At 39.6% G+C, this 20,398-nt stretch overlaps 1 protein-coding gene and 1 long non-coding RNA gene across 2 annotated transcripts in view; both read right to left on the bottom strand.

Annotated features, from left to right (window-relative positions):
* LOC117444999 (uncharacterized) overlaps positions 1-16,330 on the bottom strand; it is a 44,527-nt gene extending 28,197 nt beyond the window's left edge. The window contains exons 1-19 of the mRNA XM_034080395.1: positions 16,324-16,330; positions 15,947-16,204; positions 14,928-15,197; positions 13,964-14,227; positions 11,752-11,870; positions 11,002-11,143; positions 9,792-10,058; positions 9,295-9,555; positions 8,943-9,203; positions 8,023-8,274; positions 7,576-7,836; positions 7,221-7,484; positions 6,141-6,398; positions 5,777-6,034; positions 5,201-5,458; positions 4,378-4,638; positions 4,021-4,278; positions 3,063-3,323; positions 77-343 (exon numbers count right to left, since the gene is read on the bottom strand). Of these exons, the coding sequence (XP_033936286.1) occupies positions 77-343; positions 3,063-3,323; positions 4,021-4,278; positions 4,378-4,638; positions 5,201-5,458; positions 5,777-6,034; positions 6,141-6,398; positions 7,221-7,484; positions 7,576-7,836; positions 8,023-8,274; positions 8,943-9,203; positions 9,295-9,555; positions 9,792-10,058; positions 11,002-11,143; positions 11,752-11,870; positions 13,964-14,227; positions 14,928-15,197; positions 15,947-16,204; positions 16,324-16,330 (4,447 nt within the window). The remainder of the gene's footprint in view (positions 1-76; positions 344-3,062; positions 3,324-4,020; positions 4,279-4,377; positions 4,639-5,200; positions 5,459-5,776; positions 6,035-6,140; positions 6,399-7,220; positions 7,485-7,575; positions 7,837-8,022; positions 8,275-8,942; positions 9,204-9,294; positions 9,556-9,791; positions 10,059-11,001; positions 11,144-11,751; positions 11,871-13,963; positions 14,228-14,927; positions 15,198-15,946; positions 16,205-16,323) is intronic.
* A 663-nt stretch (positions 16,331-16,993) lies between these two features.
* On the bottom strand, positions 16,994-17,462 carry LOC117445309 (uncharacterized). Its single transcript, XR_004551964.2, has 3 exons — positions 17,417-17,462; positions 17,311-17,332; positions 16,994-17,118 (listed from the first exon to the last, which is right to left on the bottom strand). It is a non-coding gene; the product is annotated as an uncharacterized lncRNA (long non-coding RNA).
* Between the last annotated feature and the right edge of the window lie 2,936 nt (positions 17,463-20,398).

A 20,398-nucleotide genomic window follows, 5' to 3' on the forward strand; every position in this document is an offset into this window, starting at 1 on the left:
CACTCTTCTCATAGTAAGTAATCCAAAATAACACTGTCTAAGTATTCGTTAATTATCCACGTATACATTCTCTGACCTGACTGGAAAGTAAAAGGCAGACTGGGCTCGCTCATGCAGCCACTCTCAATGGTAACCACGGTGACAACGGCCGTCTCGCCGCAGTAGAGGTCCATGAGGGAGCAGTTTGTCCCGTTGGAGGTGCAGGTATTGTTGTGCCCACCCACAGTAGAGGGTACCGCTGTGGCCACGTACAGGTCTGCTTGTAGGGCAGCTGTCCAGGTCACAACGCCCACGTTACCGACACACTGCAGGAACACCTGAATACTGGTGGGGGGGCAGGGGCCTTAAAGGAGGAGGAGAAAGAGAGAGGAGGGTTAGGTTGAGTGGGCACAAGGCAACAACAATGTTAAATGATGAATCTAATACAAGAACTAAGATACCTGTGGCAATGTTGCAAACACACTGAACTTTTATTAGGAACACTTATAGTAACACATAATGTTACACAGTATTACCAATATTCATTTATTGGCTTAAAAAGATTTTAAGTTAAAGTATTTCCATCCCAATTACTAAAAGTTCTCGTTATGCAGAATGGCCCATTTCATAATATTAATATTATAAAATTAGGCTATAATTATTGTGCACATCACCTGTTAAGCCCCAAAGACCCCCTCAGCGGGTCTTTTTTTAACACAACACTTCTTAATATTTAAAAAACTATGAATGTATGTGTCATACCTCGCTAACCCTAACCCTAACGGGAAGAAACTCAGCTAACTGATGATACAAACCATTTTTACCGAAACAAAACACAAGTCTCACAAGAAGGGTCTAAATGAGCCCTGAGCGAAAACATGCTAACGCACTTAGCACAGAACTCTAGCTATACCGATCGATATACTTATCGGATCTACACAAACAAGCTTAGCTAATATCCTGAGATTCCACAGATTATAGAAATATAACTATCATCACTGAGCGATCAGAACTCGTGACAGGAGAAGCAAATAGAGACAACACACGACGTAGCTTTAGGTAGCCAAACACGGAGATATGCTCACCTTTAGCTGTTATTCTGTTATTATTAATCCAATGTGTCTGTCACTTTGAAAACATTATTGATAATCCATAATTCATGCGTCACTCTCACTCCTTAATTGGTAACGTGTGTGTGTGTGCGTGTGCGTGTGCATGTGCGTGTGTGTGTGGAAGTTCCCCTCGATTCCATTGGCTCTAGCGGTTAAAAAGAGATGTTTGGGGGGCCAGGGATAGGTCACATCCACCCAAATGACCCCAGAAGTGGGTTTTATTTGCTAAATCTCTCTAAAAAGGTCAAATTTCACTTGTTTTGCATCAATCTTGATACAGGGTACTTATTATATGTTATAGTTTGTATTCCGAAAGCTTTTAGTCTACTATCCCATTCCCATCATTCAAGGGTGGTTTTCACTACAAGTAATGTGGTTTTTTTGGACGGACACAATCATTTACATTTTTTTTACTATGTTCAATCTGTATTTACTTTAAAATAAAAAAAATCTATATTGATTCTGACTCTTCTACATCCAACTCACAGGTTTATCATTGCTTTGACAAAAAAGATTATTAATTTTCCCCTTTTAGAAGTGTAGTTATGGTCATTTGTTCTGGGAATGTCATTTTCAAGCCCGAGACCTGGAAAACAGGCTCGGGATTTAACAGGTTAAAATGTGCAGCTGAAATATGTGCAGCTAATTTTAATTACATCAATATACTGCTGTTGAAGAAGAAATGTATACTTTTACTCTGGAAGAATGAACGTCCTCCAACATTTAAACTTTTCATTGATCAGATAACACATTTTTTACCTCTGGAGAAAATGACATTGGAAAAATATAATCGTGGACATATCTTTCAAGCTCTGTGGTTGCCATTGTTTTCTTATTTGGAAAATATATCTGAGATATTACCAGTGTTGGAATGGTGCACTCTGTGGCTATTTTTCCTGACGGCCAGAAATACTAGTTGTGTTGTCATTGTCTATATTGTCGCTGTATTGTATAATTATTTGTTTGTTTTAATTTGATGTGGGTTTACTTTTTTTCCGTTTTATGTTTATTTTCATGGCTCTGTTGTTTAAGTTATATTGATAAGTATTTTTTTGCGGGAGGGGGGAGTGTACTGTGGTACTGTGATATTACAATATAAATGAAATGGCATCAATTACTGTATACTATAATGAAATAAAAAGACTTGTAAAAAAAATATATATGTATACTGCTGTTGGGAATTTCCTCCCAGGATTAACAAAGTCTTCTTTTCATCCACACTACGTCATCATTTATTTGTCTACTGTTTTGCATAGCTAAAATAACGTAAGGTAAAAGTAGTTTAGTATAAAATACAATATTCACTTCTGAAGTAAAGTTAAAAGCTTAAAATGAAGAGACTAAAGAAAAGAAATTGTACTTAAAGGTGGGGTAGGTAAGTTTGAGAAACCGGCTCGAGATCGCTAGAATTTGAAAATACACAACCGGAGAAAATCTGCCACTTCCTTATAGAGCCCCTCCTCCAACACACACGAACGCGCACATGACCAATGAGGGCACGAGATAAGTTTGTGCCCCGATGGAAGGCTGACAGGCAGGTAGGCCATCCAATCCGTTTAGCCGGGCCGGCTAAACTGATTGGTCGTGCTTTTTACAGTATTACGGCTTCTACAGATGACATTTTTTTATGGATTTTTTGTCAAAGCACTTAAGATATTAATTGCTATCGGGATGTTAAGAGCATTCCATGGAATATAACAAAAAGTGTATCTCGAGCCGGTTTCTCAAACTTACCTACCCCACCTTTAAGTTAATTACTTGGTAAATATACTTAGTGACTTTCCACCACTGACATCTGGTGGTATCTGGAGGAACTGCATCAACATTCAGTATGCCTCATTAACCATGAACAACCAATGAAGCACACGTTTAGTATTTGTATTTTACTACTTTGCATTCTAATTTAATAGAATGACATAGGACTGACTTGATGCCCATTTGTGTTTGTCAAACTTCATGTTTCCAGCTCACCTGCAAGGTAAGTGTGTGGGTAGCTGTACATGCCCTGGCAGCCATCAGAGAAGGGGGTCACAGTGATCAGGTAGATCTGGGCGCAGTGCATGTTGGGAATGAGACAACTAGTGCTATTAGTGTTGCATTCTTTGGCATCGCCATCTCTGCCCATCGCCTTCACATTGTAGTGAACCGCACCCGGGCTGAGCTGCCAGCTCACCGCCGCCGTGTTGTTGTCACACACCAGCGAGGAACTGACATTCATGGGAGCACAGGGGGCTGATGGGAAAACAAAGAAACATCATTTAATGAAAGCAAATTGCTTACACCTACTTGTATTTTTTAGTAAGGTGTCTCTCTATTCAACACTTTTCACCTTGTAGACTGTTGACACATTATATATTATATACTTTTTAACATTGTCCTTTACCCGCTCTATTTCCCGTAACTGTGTCATCATTTCCTACTTATTAATCACACCATGATATGAAGATATTTTTAACTGACTCAGCCTCATCGCATGGATTTCCCTTTGGATGTTTAACAAATTCAGCCTGCTTATAATGACCGTTTTCAAGTTTTGATTGATTTAAAGTATTTTCTATTTTAAAGCTGATCATTTTGTTATTGTTATTATAATTATTGAAACACTAATGTGTTATTCACAGCTGGTAAAGGAGGGGCTAATCTGAATTACCTTATACACTGGCGTTTAGGTAAACCTATAATAATAATCATAATTGATTAGGATTCATTTATGTTTTGTATTTTTAGGCTGAATCTATAAAGTAATTCATAACTTAATTGTGGAGTGGAGTTAGAAGTAGAATATTTGTTTCCAAAATGTAATAGAGTAGATGTAGAATAACATTTATATTATCACATAAAGTACAGGTACCCGAACATTTTATTTAAGTACATACATTGTGTCATCCACCACCCTTCAGATCCCATCATGTCCTTCTCGCTCTCCTACCTGTCTGTATTTGAGTTCCCCCTGGCACGCTGCTGTTGCAGTGGTCGGCCAGAGCGATCACGTTCACGTCATACATGCGCCCACAGAGCAGCGATGTCAGGGAACAGTCGGTCTGCGTGGTGCTGCACGACACCATGTGGTCTCCAGAAGACACTTCAGCATGGAAACTCTTTCTTCCCAAAGTCTCGTCCCAGCTCAGGAAGACGATGCCAGTAACACAAGAGTATGTGTACTCCACGTTTGTAGGGGTACAGGGCGCTGGGTAAGAGGGGAGTGCAGTCAGTTCCTGAACACCTCATACTTGAATGACCTCCTGAACACTTTATCCAGCCCACCACTAAAAAAGAACTCAATTACCTGTGACAATCTGAAAAGAAGGACTGGGTTCGCTCGCACACTGGACTCCTTGAGCGACGGCCTGGACGGTGTAGGTTTGTCCACACTGCAGCACCTCCAGGACACAGCTGCTGTTGGTGGAGCTGCAGGACGTCCTCTGTCCCTGGGTGGAGGTGGCGTTGACTGTGACGCTCAAGGCATCCTCGTCTTTAACCCAGGAGACCGTAGCATTGTTGGAGTAACAGTCCAGGGAGTAGTCAATTATCTCTGGAGCACAGGGGGCTGAGCAGGGGATTGTGACACGTTATTAATTTGTCTTTTGAGAGGAAGCTTTTGTTGAGATACAGTCTACAAAACGAATCCCATCAACAGACAGATGCAGTCTTTACGGGTTATTTCAGAAGATCTCTGAGAGTAGCAGGTGGGTTGTTTTTTTTACTTCATTTTAGCAATCGTCATTCACATAAAAGTTATTATAATGCTTATAATTGTTATAGTACTAAACTTAATTTATATTTAATTTTTCAAAATCAAAGTTTGAAACACAGCAATCGAACAATGATTACAACTTTTAAACCGTCTATATATATTATATACATTTGACCAAACAGAGGTGTATATAAGAAACCAAAAAATGAAATAAGGCAAAATTAAAAGTAAAAATGATCAATTAATAAAAAAAATTATGAAATACCTTTGTATATAAATATAATTTTAAGAAGTGACTTAACAGAAAATAAACCCTAAAATTGGATCGTCAATAAACTCAAAATGATCAGCAGCAGTTTCCAGGTAAATGAAACTGCTCCTCCTCATCATCACTCCTAATTGTGTGTATGTTTACCTGTTGTTACGTTGGTTTTGGCGTGTATGGAGCTGTTGCACTTCCCGTCCCCTGCCAGCACGGTCACAGTGTAGTCCCCCCCACACTGCAGCTGGGTCAGCTCACAGGACGAGCTGCTGGCCTCACAGGAGTCCGTGTGTCCGTTGGCTTCAGCAAGGACAGTGTATTTATCTGCTCCGGCGCTGTCAGACCAGGTCACATCCACCACGCCCGAGCTGCAATGCAGAAGGGCTGCCACATCTGTGGGGTCACAGGGAGCTGGAAGAGGGGAGGAGATGTAAGCTGTATGTATAGCATGAGCAGAAAACTAGTAACTTGTGGAATTGCACTTTGTGTATATGTTGACAGATCTGAGCATTAGCTTTTCTTTGTTGCATTACCTGTGCTTGAAACACACCAGGCTTTAAATAAATAGTCAATAACATATTGAAAATGTTATAATCTAAATGCTTCCAGAAACACAAACATTCTCAAAAGGAAGTCCAAGAAAAAAAGACATTGTACAGTAAAAGCTTTTACACTGATTTTCCAAAATAAGAGACACAGACTTGTTTGTAACTACAAAAGTGCATTTACCGGTTGTTGCTGAGATTATGGAGCTCTCAGAGCTGTTACACCTGTCATTCAGGGCCACAACACCACACGTATACGTCTGAGCGCATTCCAGATCAGGGAAGACGCAGATATCCCCAGCTGTAGCGCAATAAGAGAAACCTCCCGCTCCGTTTAATGTGGCGCTGTAGGAATCTGCGCCGGCAGCTGTATCCCAGGACACCTGCAGCGTGTTAGTGGAGCACTCCACTACGCCTTGGACGTTCACAGGTACACAAGGAACTGAGAGAGAAAAGATGTTGGTAGTAAAAATGAGTAAAGCGAACATTTTACCGTCAAGAGATCATGACCTTTAGTTTGCTGCATTTACAAAAGGCACACTGCTTACCAGAGTTAACTGTTTCTGGGACGCTGCTTTGTCCTTCACATGTGCTGCTGATGGCTCTGACAGTCACATTGTACTGCGGCCCACACTGTAAGTCCATCCAGCAGTTTGAACCCTCTGTTATGCAGTGAAGAGCAGTTCCGTCTCCGGCCAGGGCGGTGGCGCTGTAGTTTAACGCCATGCCTGCCGGAGCCCAGCTGATGGTCAGTTTGTTGGTGCTACAGTCCAGGGTGTTGAGCACGCTCTCCACAGCACATGGGGCTGATAGGAGGCAAGAAGTGACACTTAGTGGCAGTTTGATCACACACACACACACACACACTTAAGAAAATAATTAATAATTTGTAGAAGAGCTCCACCGCACACATCTTATTGCCTTAGTAACACACTCATTGTCAGACATAATGCTCATAGTAAGTAATAAAACTAGACTAACGTTTCCAGGTTAGTCAAGTGAGAATATTTAGTATTGGTTCTCGTCTTATTTTTCCAATGGCACAGGTGCGCCTTTTGGTTCAGATGCAATAATATTTTCTTGACCTTTAAAAAAAAGTAGTTGGCACACCATTAAAGCAAAGCAAATGTAGGTTTTGTTCTGGAGCTTTATGTTGGGACTTGCTCGAACTTGGTACTTCACTGAGAGGTGGTGCCTTGACTCCTGCGCTAGTGTTGTGTGCCAATCTAAATCTTATACTAGAAAATATGTACAACTATATATAACCTATATACTATAGTATGTTCTGCGTTTTTGGTTTGAGACCAACATACAAATAATCATAAAAAACATGAATAGCCAATTCTATCCCTTCATTCTTGACATGCATCAAATAAAGTGAAATTATATTGTATGGCTGTATTATTATACTGAATGTGCACTTAGACCTAGGGCTGAGACGGTCACAGAGCTTTCCAAAGCATACGCAGATACACCCTGTAAATATATAATATGGGAAGGAAGAGGGTGTTTTTTAGGACTCATCCAGAAAGAAAGGAAGATGGAGGTGCACTGTTACGCCTGAGAAAATGACTTGTTAGAAAGAGCTTGGAAATAAGAAAAATAATCTGACTAAAACTCCATCTCACCGGTTGTTTTGTTGACCGGCTTGCTGTCAGGACTTTGACACTCGCCGTCTGAGGCAGACACAGTGAAGGTGTACTCCATGCCACAATGCAGACCATCCATTTGGCAACCGAGCTCCATTCCTGCGCCGCAGTTCACAACGTATCCGTCTGCGCTCACTGCCTTGCTAGTGTAGGACACTGCATTGGGGCTGCTGCTCCAGGTTAACATGGCAGAGTTATTGGCACAGTTCACAGAGACGTTGAGCTGAGCGGGAGGGCAGGGTACTGAGCAAGGGGCAAAAACACATGGAAGAGTATGACATGGACAGTAAAAAGGATAAACACATCTTAGAAATGGATTCCTGCTCATCTATACCTGTCCGTAGTATCACAGCAGAGCTCTTATTGCTGGTGCAGGTGTCGTCCGTGGCGGTCACCCCTACACTGTAAACCTGGCTGCACACGAGGCCCTCCAACGTACATGAAGTCTGATTGGACGAGCACAGCAAGGGTTGACCGGCTTCATCCACCGCAGCTGCCTCGTAGTGCAGGGCGCCACGGCTTTCATTCCATTTGACTTTTGCAGAAGTCTTCCCACAGGTTCTTGTCACCATCACATCCGTGGGCACACAAGGTGCTGAGGGAGAACAAATTCACATTAGCTCACATTTTAAGGAAATTGTTAAAATTAGAGTCCTAGAAAGCTGCTCACATTCCAGAAGGCATACATTCATACTAAGTCTTAACTTAACTTGCATGCTTTACACGTTTTTATGATTGATTGAAGACATATTATGTATGTCAAAAGTGAAACAACTCTTACTTTCCCTCTTGGACAACACTGTGGGTCGGCTAACACAGGTGCTGTTGAAGGATGTTACTTTCAGTTTATGATCGAGTCCACACTCCAGTGTGCTGAGCATCAGCCCGGGCTCCGTGTTGATGTAGGTCTCTGTCTCATTGTTGTTTGAAACCACCGTTGTGTAGCCTTCTGCATTACTTGTTGCATCCCAGCTGAGGGTCAGTACCTGTGACCTGCAGTCTAAATCGGCAGTCACATTGGGCCCACAAGGAACTAGACAGATAAAAGATAGAAATGTTAAGTACGCTCCTCAAATGTTTTCTACATGCCGGTTGATAAAGACACTGTGTCCAGGCAAAGGGTAAAGCAGAGACTTCGCAATGTAGAGGCTAATGTATAGGCAGTTATGATGTGGCCAATCTGTGCTGCAATGCACATTACACACCAGAAAACAAATGTAAGATGGATGAAAGGATTGGCCGGATGGTGGCACCAGAGACATGTTTGTAAAAGGTTTATCCTTTGTACAGCGCCCGTTCTCAGGACTCCTCTTGTCAGGCTCATCTCTACACTGCCTGATATAACTTCATCAATATAAGAAATAAGCCTCTACCACTCAACTGATTTATTGTTGGCAACAATAGGAGTCAGCACTACATGCTGTATCTGACCTATTATTATCTTAAATCAAGTTTTCCAAATTAAGAAAATACATGTTTTCTCTCTTACAAATTGCGAAATTGTTGTGATAAGAAATCAAATTAACCAACCAGTGGGGAAATGTACCTACAGTAAAAGCATTTATTAAATAACTGCAATTAAGTACATCATCTGAGGTATTTCTTTCTCGTTTCATACCACTATATGAAATAAATAATAACATAAAATATGATGTTTTAACATATATAAATCCCATGTTTTAGAGCTGAACGTGTTCATACCAGACTCCATGTGGATGGCCTCAGAGGGCATGCTGGGGCACATGCCATCGTGTTGGCTGACCGTGACAGTGTAGAGCTGGCCACATTTCAGGTTGGGTATTCTGCAGCTGGTATTAGTGTTGCTGCAGCTGAGGAGCCCTTGGTTTTCATCCAAGATGGTGGCGGTGTAGGACATAATATTGGGCCGACCGCGCCACGAAATCAGAGCCTCGTTGGCTGCACAGTCCAGAGAGGCAGTAATGTGGTCCGATGGGCAAGCAGCTGGAATGAAATAAAGGTGAAGAAACAAGACATTATTTGGCTACTTTGAAATGAAACACTGATAGAAAATAAAACATCAGCCTCACAGTACCTGTCTCTATGGGGATCATCTCGCTCACAGAGCTGTTGCAAAAGAAGTTGGAGGAGATGACGTACACCGTGTAGTTGGTGCTGCACTTCATCCCCTCGATATTACACATCAAATCCATGGCATTGCAGCTGTGAATGACGCCATAGTTGTCCATCGCCATGGCGACGTAGAAGAACGCACTGCCGAACATTGACCAGGTTACCGCGATGGAGTCGGCTCCACATTCCTTCACGGCTGTGACATTCTGAGGAATGCATGGGACTGGAGGAGAGGGGTCAAATTAACATGCAAATAAATTCCACCTTTAACACTTTGCACAGTTTCAGGTGATCAGAGTCAAGGTTGCCAATTCATCCCAAATCACAATCATACGGAAGTGAAGCCTTACATATTCCTTTATCCTTAAAAAGTTATACCTCTCTTGTACTAAAGCTTATTTTTATTATTAATGTATCTGCTAATCATATTCTATATTTAGCATGCACTACTCTTCTCACCTGTCTCAGCCACAGGCGCCAGCGTCTTTGGACTGGCACATTCGTCGTCAAAAGCTGTGATGAAGATGGTCAAGTACTCTCCACACTTGAAGCCCTGTATAGCGCAGCTGTTGGACTGTGAGGTGCAGTTGTAGTAGTTGTCATTTTCCCTGTTGCCAAAAGCCTCCACAGTGTAACGTAAAGCCCCCTCGGCGAGGTCCCACTTGCTGAGCAGAACATCTGAGTTGCAGTCGGCTGAGGTTTGTATATTCTGGGGAACACAAGGTGCTGGAAACGGGCAAATGTTATTTTACTTGATTTTCAGTTTTTATTTGGAATTGATAAAAGGATACTTACAAAAAAATGCAAGCTAAGGAATGTTAAATATATAGTGTTGTTTTGAAAAAAAAATGTAAGAGACCCCACCAGGGGGTGCTGACATGACAATGGAACACTGTCCCAGAGCTCGGTTCAGCTATTCAACAAAGTTTGAAATTGAGTTGTACAAAAGTTCAGCAACTTCAAATTCTGGAAATGAAATTGCTATAGACTCATTCACAATTAAAACAATGTTTTTCTGTCTGGTCTTTGTTTTTATTTGCCTTTTTGTGGCTGGTGGGGATATAATCATAGTGGTTACTAGTAAGTAGATTTACTCAAGTACTATACTTAAGTACAATTTTGAACTAGTTTTGTGCTATTTTGTACTTCCACTCCTCTACAATTCAGAGGTTAATCGTGTGCTTTTACTCCACTACATTTATTTAAGACCTTTAGTTACTTTGCAGATTTGGATTAATGATGTGAAATATAATCAACACTCAAAATCAGACTTTAGTTACACCTGGAGTAAATTCACAAGCTACTCTGCAGTATACCAAGTATACACCTTTACCAGCTTTGATAAACACATTAATGCATCAATAATTATAAATCAAAATATATAGTATTCTGAAATGGACCAATCTACTACGTACTTTACTTTTGGTACTTTTAGTATATTTTGAAGCAAATACTTTTGTACTTTTACTTGAGTCATATTTTCAATGTAAGACTGTTACTTGTAACAGAGTATTCCTACACTCTTGTACTACTTTTACTCAAGTATAAGATCTGAGTACTTCTCCCACCTCTGGATATTATATAAAATAACTAAAAATAAAATGGACAAATGTACATGTGATGTTTTGTAGTAAACATGATATGTGTATGTGTGACAATGTTTTCATACCTGTGCGAACGTCAACTGTAGAGCTAATCTCACTGTTGCAATGCTCTCCGACGGAGTACACTGTGAAGTGATACTGTCGCCCACACACTGTTTGTGTGAAATAACATGTGTTGTATTCAGTCAAACACTCCTGGACCAATCCCTATAGAGAGATTACAAATAACTTTGACCACTAAATTACAGATATCGTTGAAAAATTGTGGACATATATGAACAGTAGGCTATGTGCCTTATTGCTAACAGTTGATGAGCACATGAATACCATTCTCCCCATTGTTTTGATACAAATAAAGCTCAAGCTAGCAGCCATTTAGCTTGGTTAGGGGAAGACAGTTAGTCTTGGTCCAAAGGTTGATCATACATTGTTTAAGACTACAAGAATCACATTTCCAGCTTGAAAACAGTGAGGCACGCCTAAAAAACACAACTTGTTATTTACATGGCAGTTTTTGGACAGATTAAAGTCAACAAACCATACAAAAAAGTCACTTGGTGAGCTTCATAGGTGCCATAAAGGTGAATGTTTAACTTTCAGACAGCGCTATGGTAGCTATGGCCAACTGTATCTAGTCTTTATGCTAAACCTAGCTGACTGTAGCTTTATAACATATAAAACACAAAAGTGATATTGATAGTGATCATCTCAGTGAGAGACCAAATATGCAACATGTCAAAGGATGCTCTTACATTATTTAATCATTGTACATCAAACATTGTATCTGCAAACAGGTTTAGTCCAAAATACAGTACCTCGGAGTCCACTGACTGGGCCCTGTAGTGTTCGGTCTTGTTTGTGTGATCCCAGGAAAAGTCGATGCCCGTGTTGGAACAATCTCGTTCCAGCTGCAGGTTCTTGGGAGGACAGGGAGCTTAAAGGAAATTGATATCAGTTATTTACTGTGAAATCTAATTTTTCTAAATTATCCTAGATAGCGAGATCGAGAAATAGATAGATTGATCGATAGAAAGACTGATAGATTGAAAGATTGATAGATTGAAAGATTGATATCATTAGATTAACTATTATAACATTTAAAAAGGCAAGAGAGGTTAAAAGAAGAAGTAAATGGGGTTTAAATATCATCATCAAAGGTGAGCTTCTCAAATCCCTTTTCAGGTTAAAACGCCCTGATACTGAAGATTACACAGCAGTGTTGCTTTTCACTGTATGAGGTTTCAGGTTTAGCACAAACACAGGCTCTTTCTTAGGAGCCTGAACACAACACAATATGATATAGACAGTGGAGTTCAATGGGAGACCCAGTTTTCAAGGAGACACGGTGATGTATTCAAATAAACGTGTGAATTTAGACATGACAAAACTGGAAAGGGGTGGAAAGTTGTAAACAGCTATTCCCTAATGACCCCTGTCCTGATTGATATGACCATAGTCAGAATTAATAGATTGAAAGTTCATCTTTGTTAAAATGTAAGAACATTCGTATAGAAGCAGCTGATGTGTAACATATCCTGACCTGACAAAATATGTATTACTTTCTTAAAATACCTAACTTTTTAATGTAATTATTAATCAGTGGTGAGGTTGGTGTCATTTTAATGTCAAAATTCAAATGTAGATCTTTGCACAAATCAAAAATAACGTTAAACTAGTGGCATTAACAGATCAATAAGTCAACCAAATAATGTTCTTTAGGGTGCGCTGCGCTCACAAGGTGAATATTTATTTCTTATAATATTTCTTATTGAGAAAACTGCTGGGATATCCACTATTGTTTATTCAAATTGATCATTTATGTAAGTACTCAACTAAACAGAAATATAATCTCATTCGTTATTGTATTTGATCAAATGCTCTCTATATATTGATAGAGGTCATTGAAAAACCCCTATTGGTGGAACACTAGTAAAACAAAGTCTTCATCGAGGCCTATGATAGCCCAACAAAAGCAGTATAGTAAGAATGACTCAATTCTAAATCTAAATAGCTTGTGCCTTTAGGCCAACAAGGTCTAAGGTCACCGGATTGAGTTATTTATTAAGTATTAAATGCCTGTATACTTGAAAAATTAAATCATATTAGGCATCATCCAAGTCACGACAGCTTGGTGGTGCACAATGTGGTCTCAGGGGTGGGGTTGGACAGAAAATCTCAACTGAGCGCTCTAACAGAATAGAGTGATATGTGAGATGAAGGGATCAACTATCTGCAACAAAATAGATAGCAGGGTGGAGCGGTAAAGATGTACGTCATCCAATAATTGAATAGACGCAGAGCCATTCAGTCAGTTGAGTGGCATTTAGTGGTTGGTTGACTGGTTGGTTGGATGACTTCATTTATGGGAAATGATAACTTAAATCAGTGCTGAGTTTCTCGGTTGTTTTTGTTGACCTTTTGGTATTTTCTCACCATTATTTATATGTTTTCATACCTATTTTTTGTTATTGTAAGACATGCTGTTCATTTCAATTGTATTTAAAATGTAAATGTACATAAATGTGCTATTTGGGAAACAGAAATAAACAAATAAAAACACATTTGTTTGAAAAAAAGTAATGATTCAAGGGTAATGTAGATCGTCCTATTAACTGAGATTTAAACTTTGTATAGTGGTCAGCCTTGTAGTGTGAAAGCTTCCTATTTAAAGTGGCACTCCGCTGATTCAATACATGGACTTAATTTGACATGTAATGAGGAGTGTGACTCAGCCTATAAAAAAATGATGTGAGGTGAGATTTACGACAGCTAAACAGTTAATGCTGAGTCATTGGAGGAAAAAACAATGGCGCCCATTTTGAAGCAATGGCTGCAAATATACCTCTGAATGATGGATGGTTTTGAGATTGCCATGCTATCTCTATTGTATGTATGTATGTATGTATGTATGTATGTATGTATGTATGTATGTATGTATGTATGTATGTATGTATGTATGTATGTCAGTTAGGTTACCTAATAAGTTAATTGATCATTGCTTTTTTCTTTGTGATTGATGGGTCTCACCTGTCTGAAAATTGGTCGAGGTGGCGTTCATCTTGTTCTTGCAGTTCTCTGACATAGGAGTAACGTGCACGTCGTAGCTCTGGCCACAGCTCAGTCTGGTGATCTGGCAGCTGGTGCTCACACTGGTGCACGTCAGCTCCGCGCCGTTTTCACCAATCGCAGAGGCCTTATAGGAGTTGGCCCCAAACACGGCCGACCATTGCACCGTGGCAGATTGGGGCGAGCAGGCGTATTCTACGGAAACTTCTGAAACTGGTCTCAGCTCTGAAAGTAACACAGGACATTAGTTTGTTTCTTCTATGTTGCATGAAAAAACAACTGAAAAAAAGAAGGCTGAACTAGTAAAGTGATTTTTTACATCAGAAAGGAGCTGTTAGATATATTGTTAGGAAGCAAAACCAGACATTATTCCTTCTAGTATCTATTTTATGTTTATGTAACTGCTTTTATACAATTTTCTGACCAAAACAAAGGTTTCCATGTAAAAGTTTACATGTTAACACCTCGTGATAAAATGGTAAATTGGTTTCTCAGACCACAGAACTTATTAACTGAAACAAACTTTAAAGCATCATAATGTAACTGTCTGAAACATCTGTTAAGCTCTCCTCCTTCCGTTTTTAACATGGACTTGTTGTTTCCAATGTAGCTTTATCACTATAGAACTTTAAATAGTGGGGACTATTTGAGTTTCCTATCATTCAAGGCCTATTTTCTACACCAATCCGGGCTGGAGTGTGGTTTTAATACACAAATGTATCTGATACGTGGAAATGTTAAATATATATTTATGAAGATGTACTGTATATTTAATATTCGTTAAATAATAGGTTCTCAGGGTATCTGAACCCTTTTTCCCCTGAGGATCATATTCTGCATGTCTGAAAGGAACGCCTCTGAAAGAAAAGCTGACCTAGATCATAATCAACAAGTTATTGAAAGTGTCTTGGCTCTGTAGACTCACTGTTGGTGGAGAATGTGTGTTCTGTGGACTCGCTCGGCAGCAAAAACTTGTTGAATGAGGACACTGATATCAGATAGGTGGAGCATGGGAGGATGCCTTGAACATCCAGCTTAGTGTCTGAGACGTTGTACGAGGCGGGTCGGATGTTGGGTTCATCAATGTCCTGGACGGTGCAATGGTATATCAGAACGTCCTTCACCGGTTGCCACGTGACCCTGGCTGTTCCCAGGCCGGTGGATGTTGCTGTGAGGCCCGTCGGGGGCTGCACCACTACAGAAAGATATAAACTGTTAGTCTGAAACAGCTCCATTAATCCAAGAGTCACTGTTAATTGTTTTATTCATATTTTGCTATTACTGCCAATTACACATTCAGCCATGTTAAAGGGTATGTTCATGTTAACCAGAAAACATGAAGAAATACGTACTTTCTGTTTAAAAAAACTCCCAAGGTTTTAAAATATTTGAGTCTTAAAATTGCATTGTTCCCCCAAATACAATTAACTTAAATATAATTATTGTATTGTTTATGCAGATAAGGAATTTAAAGATTACTAAAAATCTCAGCAGCACCGCATCTGCTCAGATGCAATTGAGCATATTACTTCTACTCCCATCCTGCTAGTTTTTACATAAACAGTTTTTGGAATCATCCAGATTCATTTGATTTCATGGAAAAGTTCTACACATTTGCCATTGATCATTGTACACGATGTATTGAAACGATATTGTTTGTGGGGTTTAACAATGGTGTTTTCACAAAATATCAGCCATAATGTGGATAGAATGAATGAGTGGGTTAAGGCAACATTTAAAATTAACGCAAACTGGAAGAGGTCAAATAAGAAAAAACACAAAAATAAAACTATAAAATAATAAGATAACCAGATTTACATATTTTCTTTGTCATTATTAGCCACAACATTAGGGGAACACAAGTCACTTTTGGAGTATATATGTCTTTAGATTATCTACATCCTCCCCCTCTAGGCTCCACGTGTACAGAAAGGGATCACTCACAGGTCGTGATGGTCCTCTTTTTGCTTTTGCTCCCCATGCCGGCCTTGTTAGCCGTGAAGACGTAGCAGTCGTAGTTGGTGGAGGGCTTCAGGTTTCGCACCACAGCACTGGTGTCGGTGGAGGTCACGTTGACCACTGGTCCTGTGGCCTGGTACAACAGAAGGTAGTAGCGCAACGCCGAGGGAACCAAAGTCCACTCCACCCTGACTGAAGTACTCGACAGTGCCGTTCCAATCTTTATCTGCGCTGTGTCGGGCACTGGGAAGAAAGAGCAAGAGAAAAAACATCGTTAAGGATGTTAAAATGTACGTTGTATCCGTGCGTAATGGCGCCCTTTTGCGCGTAAAGATTACATATGAATGAACTCATTTTGATACCGCTCATTTTATTCCTTTCTTTTCAAATCACTGTTTTGGGATTCTTAAATTCTCTGTTTTATTACGTTTGGTAAAATTGTATGTCACCGTCAAACAAAAACAACAATAATTTCAGTATTTCTCACAATTTAAGGGTATGTAAGTTTGAGAAACCGGCTCGAGATCGCTAGAATTTGAAAATACACGACCGGAACAAATTTGCCACTTCCTTATAGAGCCCCTCCTCCAACACACACGCATGCCCACATGACCAATGAGGGCACGAGATAAGTTTGTGCACAGATGGAAGGCTGACAGGCAGGTAGGCCATCCAATTATTTTAGCCGTGCTTTTTACAGTACTACGGCTTCCACAGATGACATTTTGTTTATGGATTTGTTGTCAAAGCACTTAAGATATTCATTGCTATCGGGATGTTAAGAGCATTCCATGGAATATAACAAAATGTGTATCTCGAGCCGATTTCTCAAACTTACATACCCTACCTTTAAGAGGCACTAAAACTATTCTACCCAAATGTCTTGAATTATTTACCTGTGGACGCCTCATATGTAGACACACACATCGCAAAGTAGAACACGAAGGGTTTGAGAGTCACTTTATAGTCAGTTCCTGGCAGCAGACCATAGACATCCTTCTCTGTCGAGGTACCTGACAGGGTCACCACAACTGGTGCATTGCGTGTACTATTTTTCACCCTTAAATCCAAAAAGTAGTTTGTTGCCTGAGGATACTTTTCCCATTTTACCAGAATTGATGAGGGACCTGTGGCCACTGCTGACAAGATTTTGCATTCTGAAAGAGATGGAAATACATGACACTAAAGGGATGAGCTTGGATACAGACAACAAAAACATATCACAAATACACACAATATCATCAATGTTGCACAAGTATAAATATTAATAATATAATACTTTGCTTTAAATGACAAGCCAACATATTATTTTATATATTACAGATATTAATATACGTAAGTTTACTTACCCTGTGCAGCACTATGAGGTATCTGCAAATAATAAAGACATTTGAATCAAACTATGTAATACACATGTTAGTTAAATCCACTTTGTTAAGATATAAAATGATATACCTGAGTTAGAGATACCAAGGCTAAGGAAAAGCCTATGGCTCCCAACAATCCCATCGTTGACATTGACAGCGGGATTACAATTAGTTTAGTATTCAAGGGGGACAAATACAAAAGGTGTTCTGGATTCTTTTGTGCTTCAGCCCAGCTTGCATGTGAACCAATCAGTGAGCCCCAAATGGGGACAGGCTGTCCCACCAACAGCCCAGGAAGGAAGGAGAGTTTGGTGATGTTAAGCTCTCTCTCTCTCTCTCTCTCTCTCTCTCTCTCTCTCTCTCTCTCTCTCTCTCTCTCTCTCTCTCTCTCTCTCTCTCTCTCTCTCTCTCTCTCTCTCTCTCTCTCTCTCTTTCACCTTCTTCCTCTCTTTATATCTCTCATTCTCTTTCTCAAATCTATCATTTTGTAAAACCTCCATCAAGGCTTAGGTCTCATTACTGATTGTTTGCTTGCTTATTGTGTTTTTTTATGCAAACAAGTTTTACAGCAACACTAATGTGTTCCTGTGTTGCTTGTAGTTTCTAAGTTTAAAGTCTTAGCTTTTTTCCACAGTCTCAAAATCTATTGTAAAACATCTATAATGACACTTTAAAATATGTTTATCATATACGTTTTTGAACAATGTGTACACCTTTGTTTCACTAATGTTGTGAGGGTCCTTCATCCTGTTTAGAAGCTCGAAAACACAAGTATCATCATTTTATAAGCCTTTCCTAAATTATGAGAAAATATCATAATCTGATTACAAAAAATGTAGATGGACCATAAATCTTGAAAGTTAAATCGTCACAAAGAAAATTAATAAGATCAAAAAATCAAACTGCAGCAACAACAAAGTACCTTAGGAAACACATAAAATGGGGATCCAATTCAAATAGATCTTATCACAGAAGTCATGACTTTTGTATTCAGAAGCCACAGTTTACTTTCCTGATGGACACAACCCTGCCCTAGAAACATGCTTTCAAACACAGGATCAACCCCCAGCAAGAGATTGGTGTTGTGATGAAAACTGTCAAAACATTGTGTATCTCATCCATTTATCATTTGTCTCCCTGAGTTTGTATATAGTCTCTATTCACAGGTCCACATGTAGATTGATTTTTTCCATCCTTCACCCAAATGCATTCAAGTTACTGTAAGTATCACAAATCTGTAGGCATGCTGTGACTTCACATGCTATGTTTCTGTGTTAAATGCTTTTTTCATCCTTGTAACAATACATGGGAACACTGTGAATGACCTGAAGTAGAGAGATAAAGGCTTGGGAGGGGCCGCCCTGGCAAAAGAGACAAGTGCCACTAAAACCGAAGTCAAGAATGCAAACTTGGGATTTGGGACTCCATCTCAATGGGATGTACTTACAAAAGACATCATGTTTGGTGCTGTTACTAAGTCACGTTTTTAACTTTTGGACATTTGGTAAGGATTCTAAAAGAAAAGTGAAGATAATTTCCTCCTAGATAGAGTAATCCCTTAGCTAGCTTCATGTAGGGTAAATGCAGGGCTGAAAAGCATCTTTTATCATGGGAGAATAAAGGGCTATCACCGCATAGTCCCTCCTCCTGTATTAGAAAAAAGGAAGTCAACAAGAAAGTGGATATGGGCCATTAAAATGCCAGGGAACTTAAGCTGCCCCAGTTAAACAATAGAGCAATTTCAAAGCTTAAAGTCAGTAAAAAAAAAAGGACAAATGATGTGAACACCTTGATATTTCATTGTATTTTTATATGGCTGTGATATTGTCCAGAGGTATACACTGTTACAGGTCACAGGTATTAAGCATATCATGATGCAACTTGTTCCTAAGAATGATATAAATACAGCGCAAAAGGTTTTCAATATTAAAATTCAGATAGTAGTCCAGGTGATCAATCTGTATGACATTGTATATGAAAGTTTTGTTGAGGGTGAAAAAGAGACGTTTTTGTCCACCATTGAAATTGGTTATGACGCAGGGTCTAACAGCCTTTAAATGCTGTTAAAACAACGTGTTACCTAGACATAGGTAAGGGTATATAAACAAATGTAGCAGCTTTTAATCTGGATTTAAAAAATGATTGCCAACCCCAAAACAAAATCGTTGAGGGTTTAGTTGCTGTATAAATCAATACTATTTACATATGGTTTGATTTCATTTTTTACAAATTACTTTTTTTTAGTAGCTCTGGTCCAATTGAAGCAAATGGTTCAGTTCAGTTCAGTTCAGAAAGGCTGGTTCTGCAGCACATCAAAACCATTCTCCCACCCACCTTCAACCCAAATCAGTTTGCGTATAGAGCAAATAGGTCTACAGAGGATGCCGTCGCCACTGTTCTTCACAGTGCACTGTCCCACCTTGAACACCAGGGGAGCTATGTGAGGATGCTCTTTGTTGATTACAGTTCTGCCTTTAATACAGTCATCCCGGGAAGATTGGTTTCCAAGCTATCTGACCTAGGATTTTCCCCAAACATCTGCCAATGGATTAAGGCAGTGGTTCTCAAACTTTTTCTGTCATTCCCCACTTTGAACAGGTGGGCCTTTTCAAGCCCCACCTGTTCCTCATCGCTCCAATAAAATGGTAGGCCAAGCTTAAAATTGTCAAATGTATCGTTCTATAACAGGGGTCTCCAACTTTTTTTAGGATGAGGGTTACTTTCAAAAAATAAAACAAGTCGTGAGCTACTTTTACTCCTCTTTTTTGTTTTTTTGCATTTTTTTGTGTATATATTTAGCACATTTTAACATTATTATATGCTACCTTTAACCTTTGTGTGCTGTTTGGGTCTGTGGGACCCGTTTTCAGTGTTTACTAAAATAAAAGGCAATTTAATTATTTTAACCTGCTTTATTTGGTGGTGGACGTCACATCCTCTAGGGGGGTCCGGGGGCATGCACCCCCGGAAGATTTTTTTTTTAAATGTTGAAGTTGAATGCATCAATCTGGTGCACTTTGAGCTAGGGCTGCTCAATTAAATCGTATTTTAATCGCAATTACGATTTTGG

The sequence above is a fragment of the Pseudochaenichthys georgianus genome, chromosome 4, assembly GCF_902827115.2.
Source record: "Pseudochaenichthys georgianus chromosome 4, fPseGeo1.2, whole genome shotgun sequence".
Taxonomy (NCBI): Eukaryota; Metazoa; Chordata; class Actinopteri; order Perciformes; family Channichthyidae; genus Pseudochaenichthys; species Pseudochaenichthys georgianus.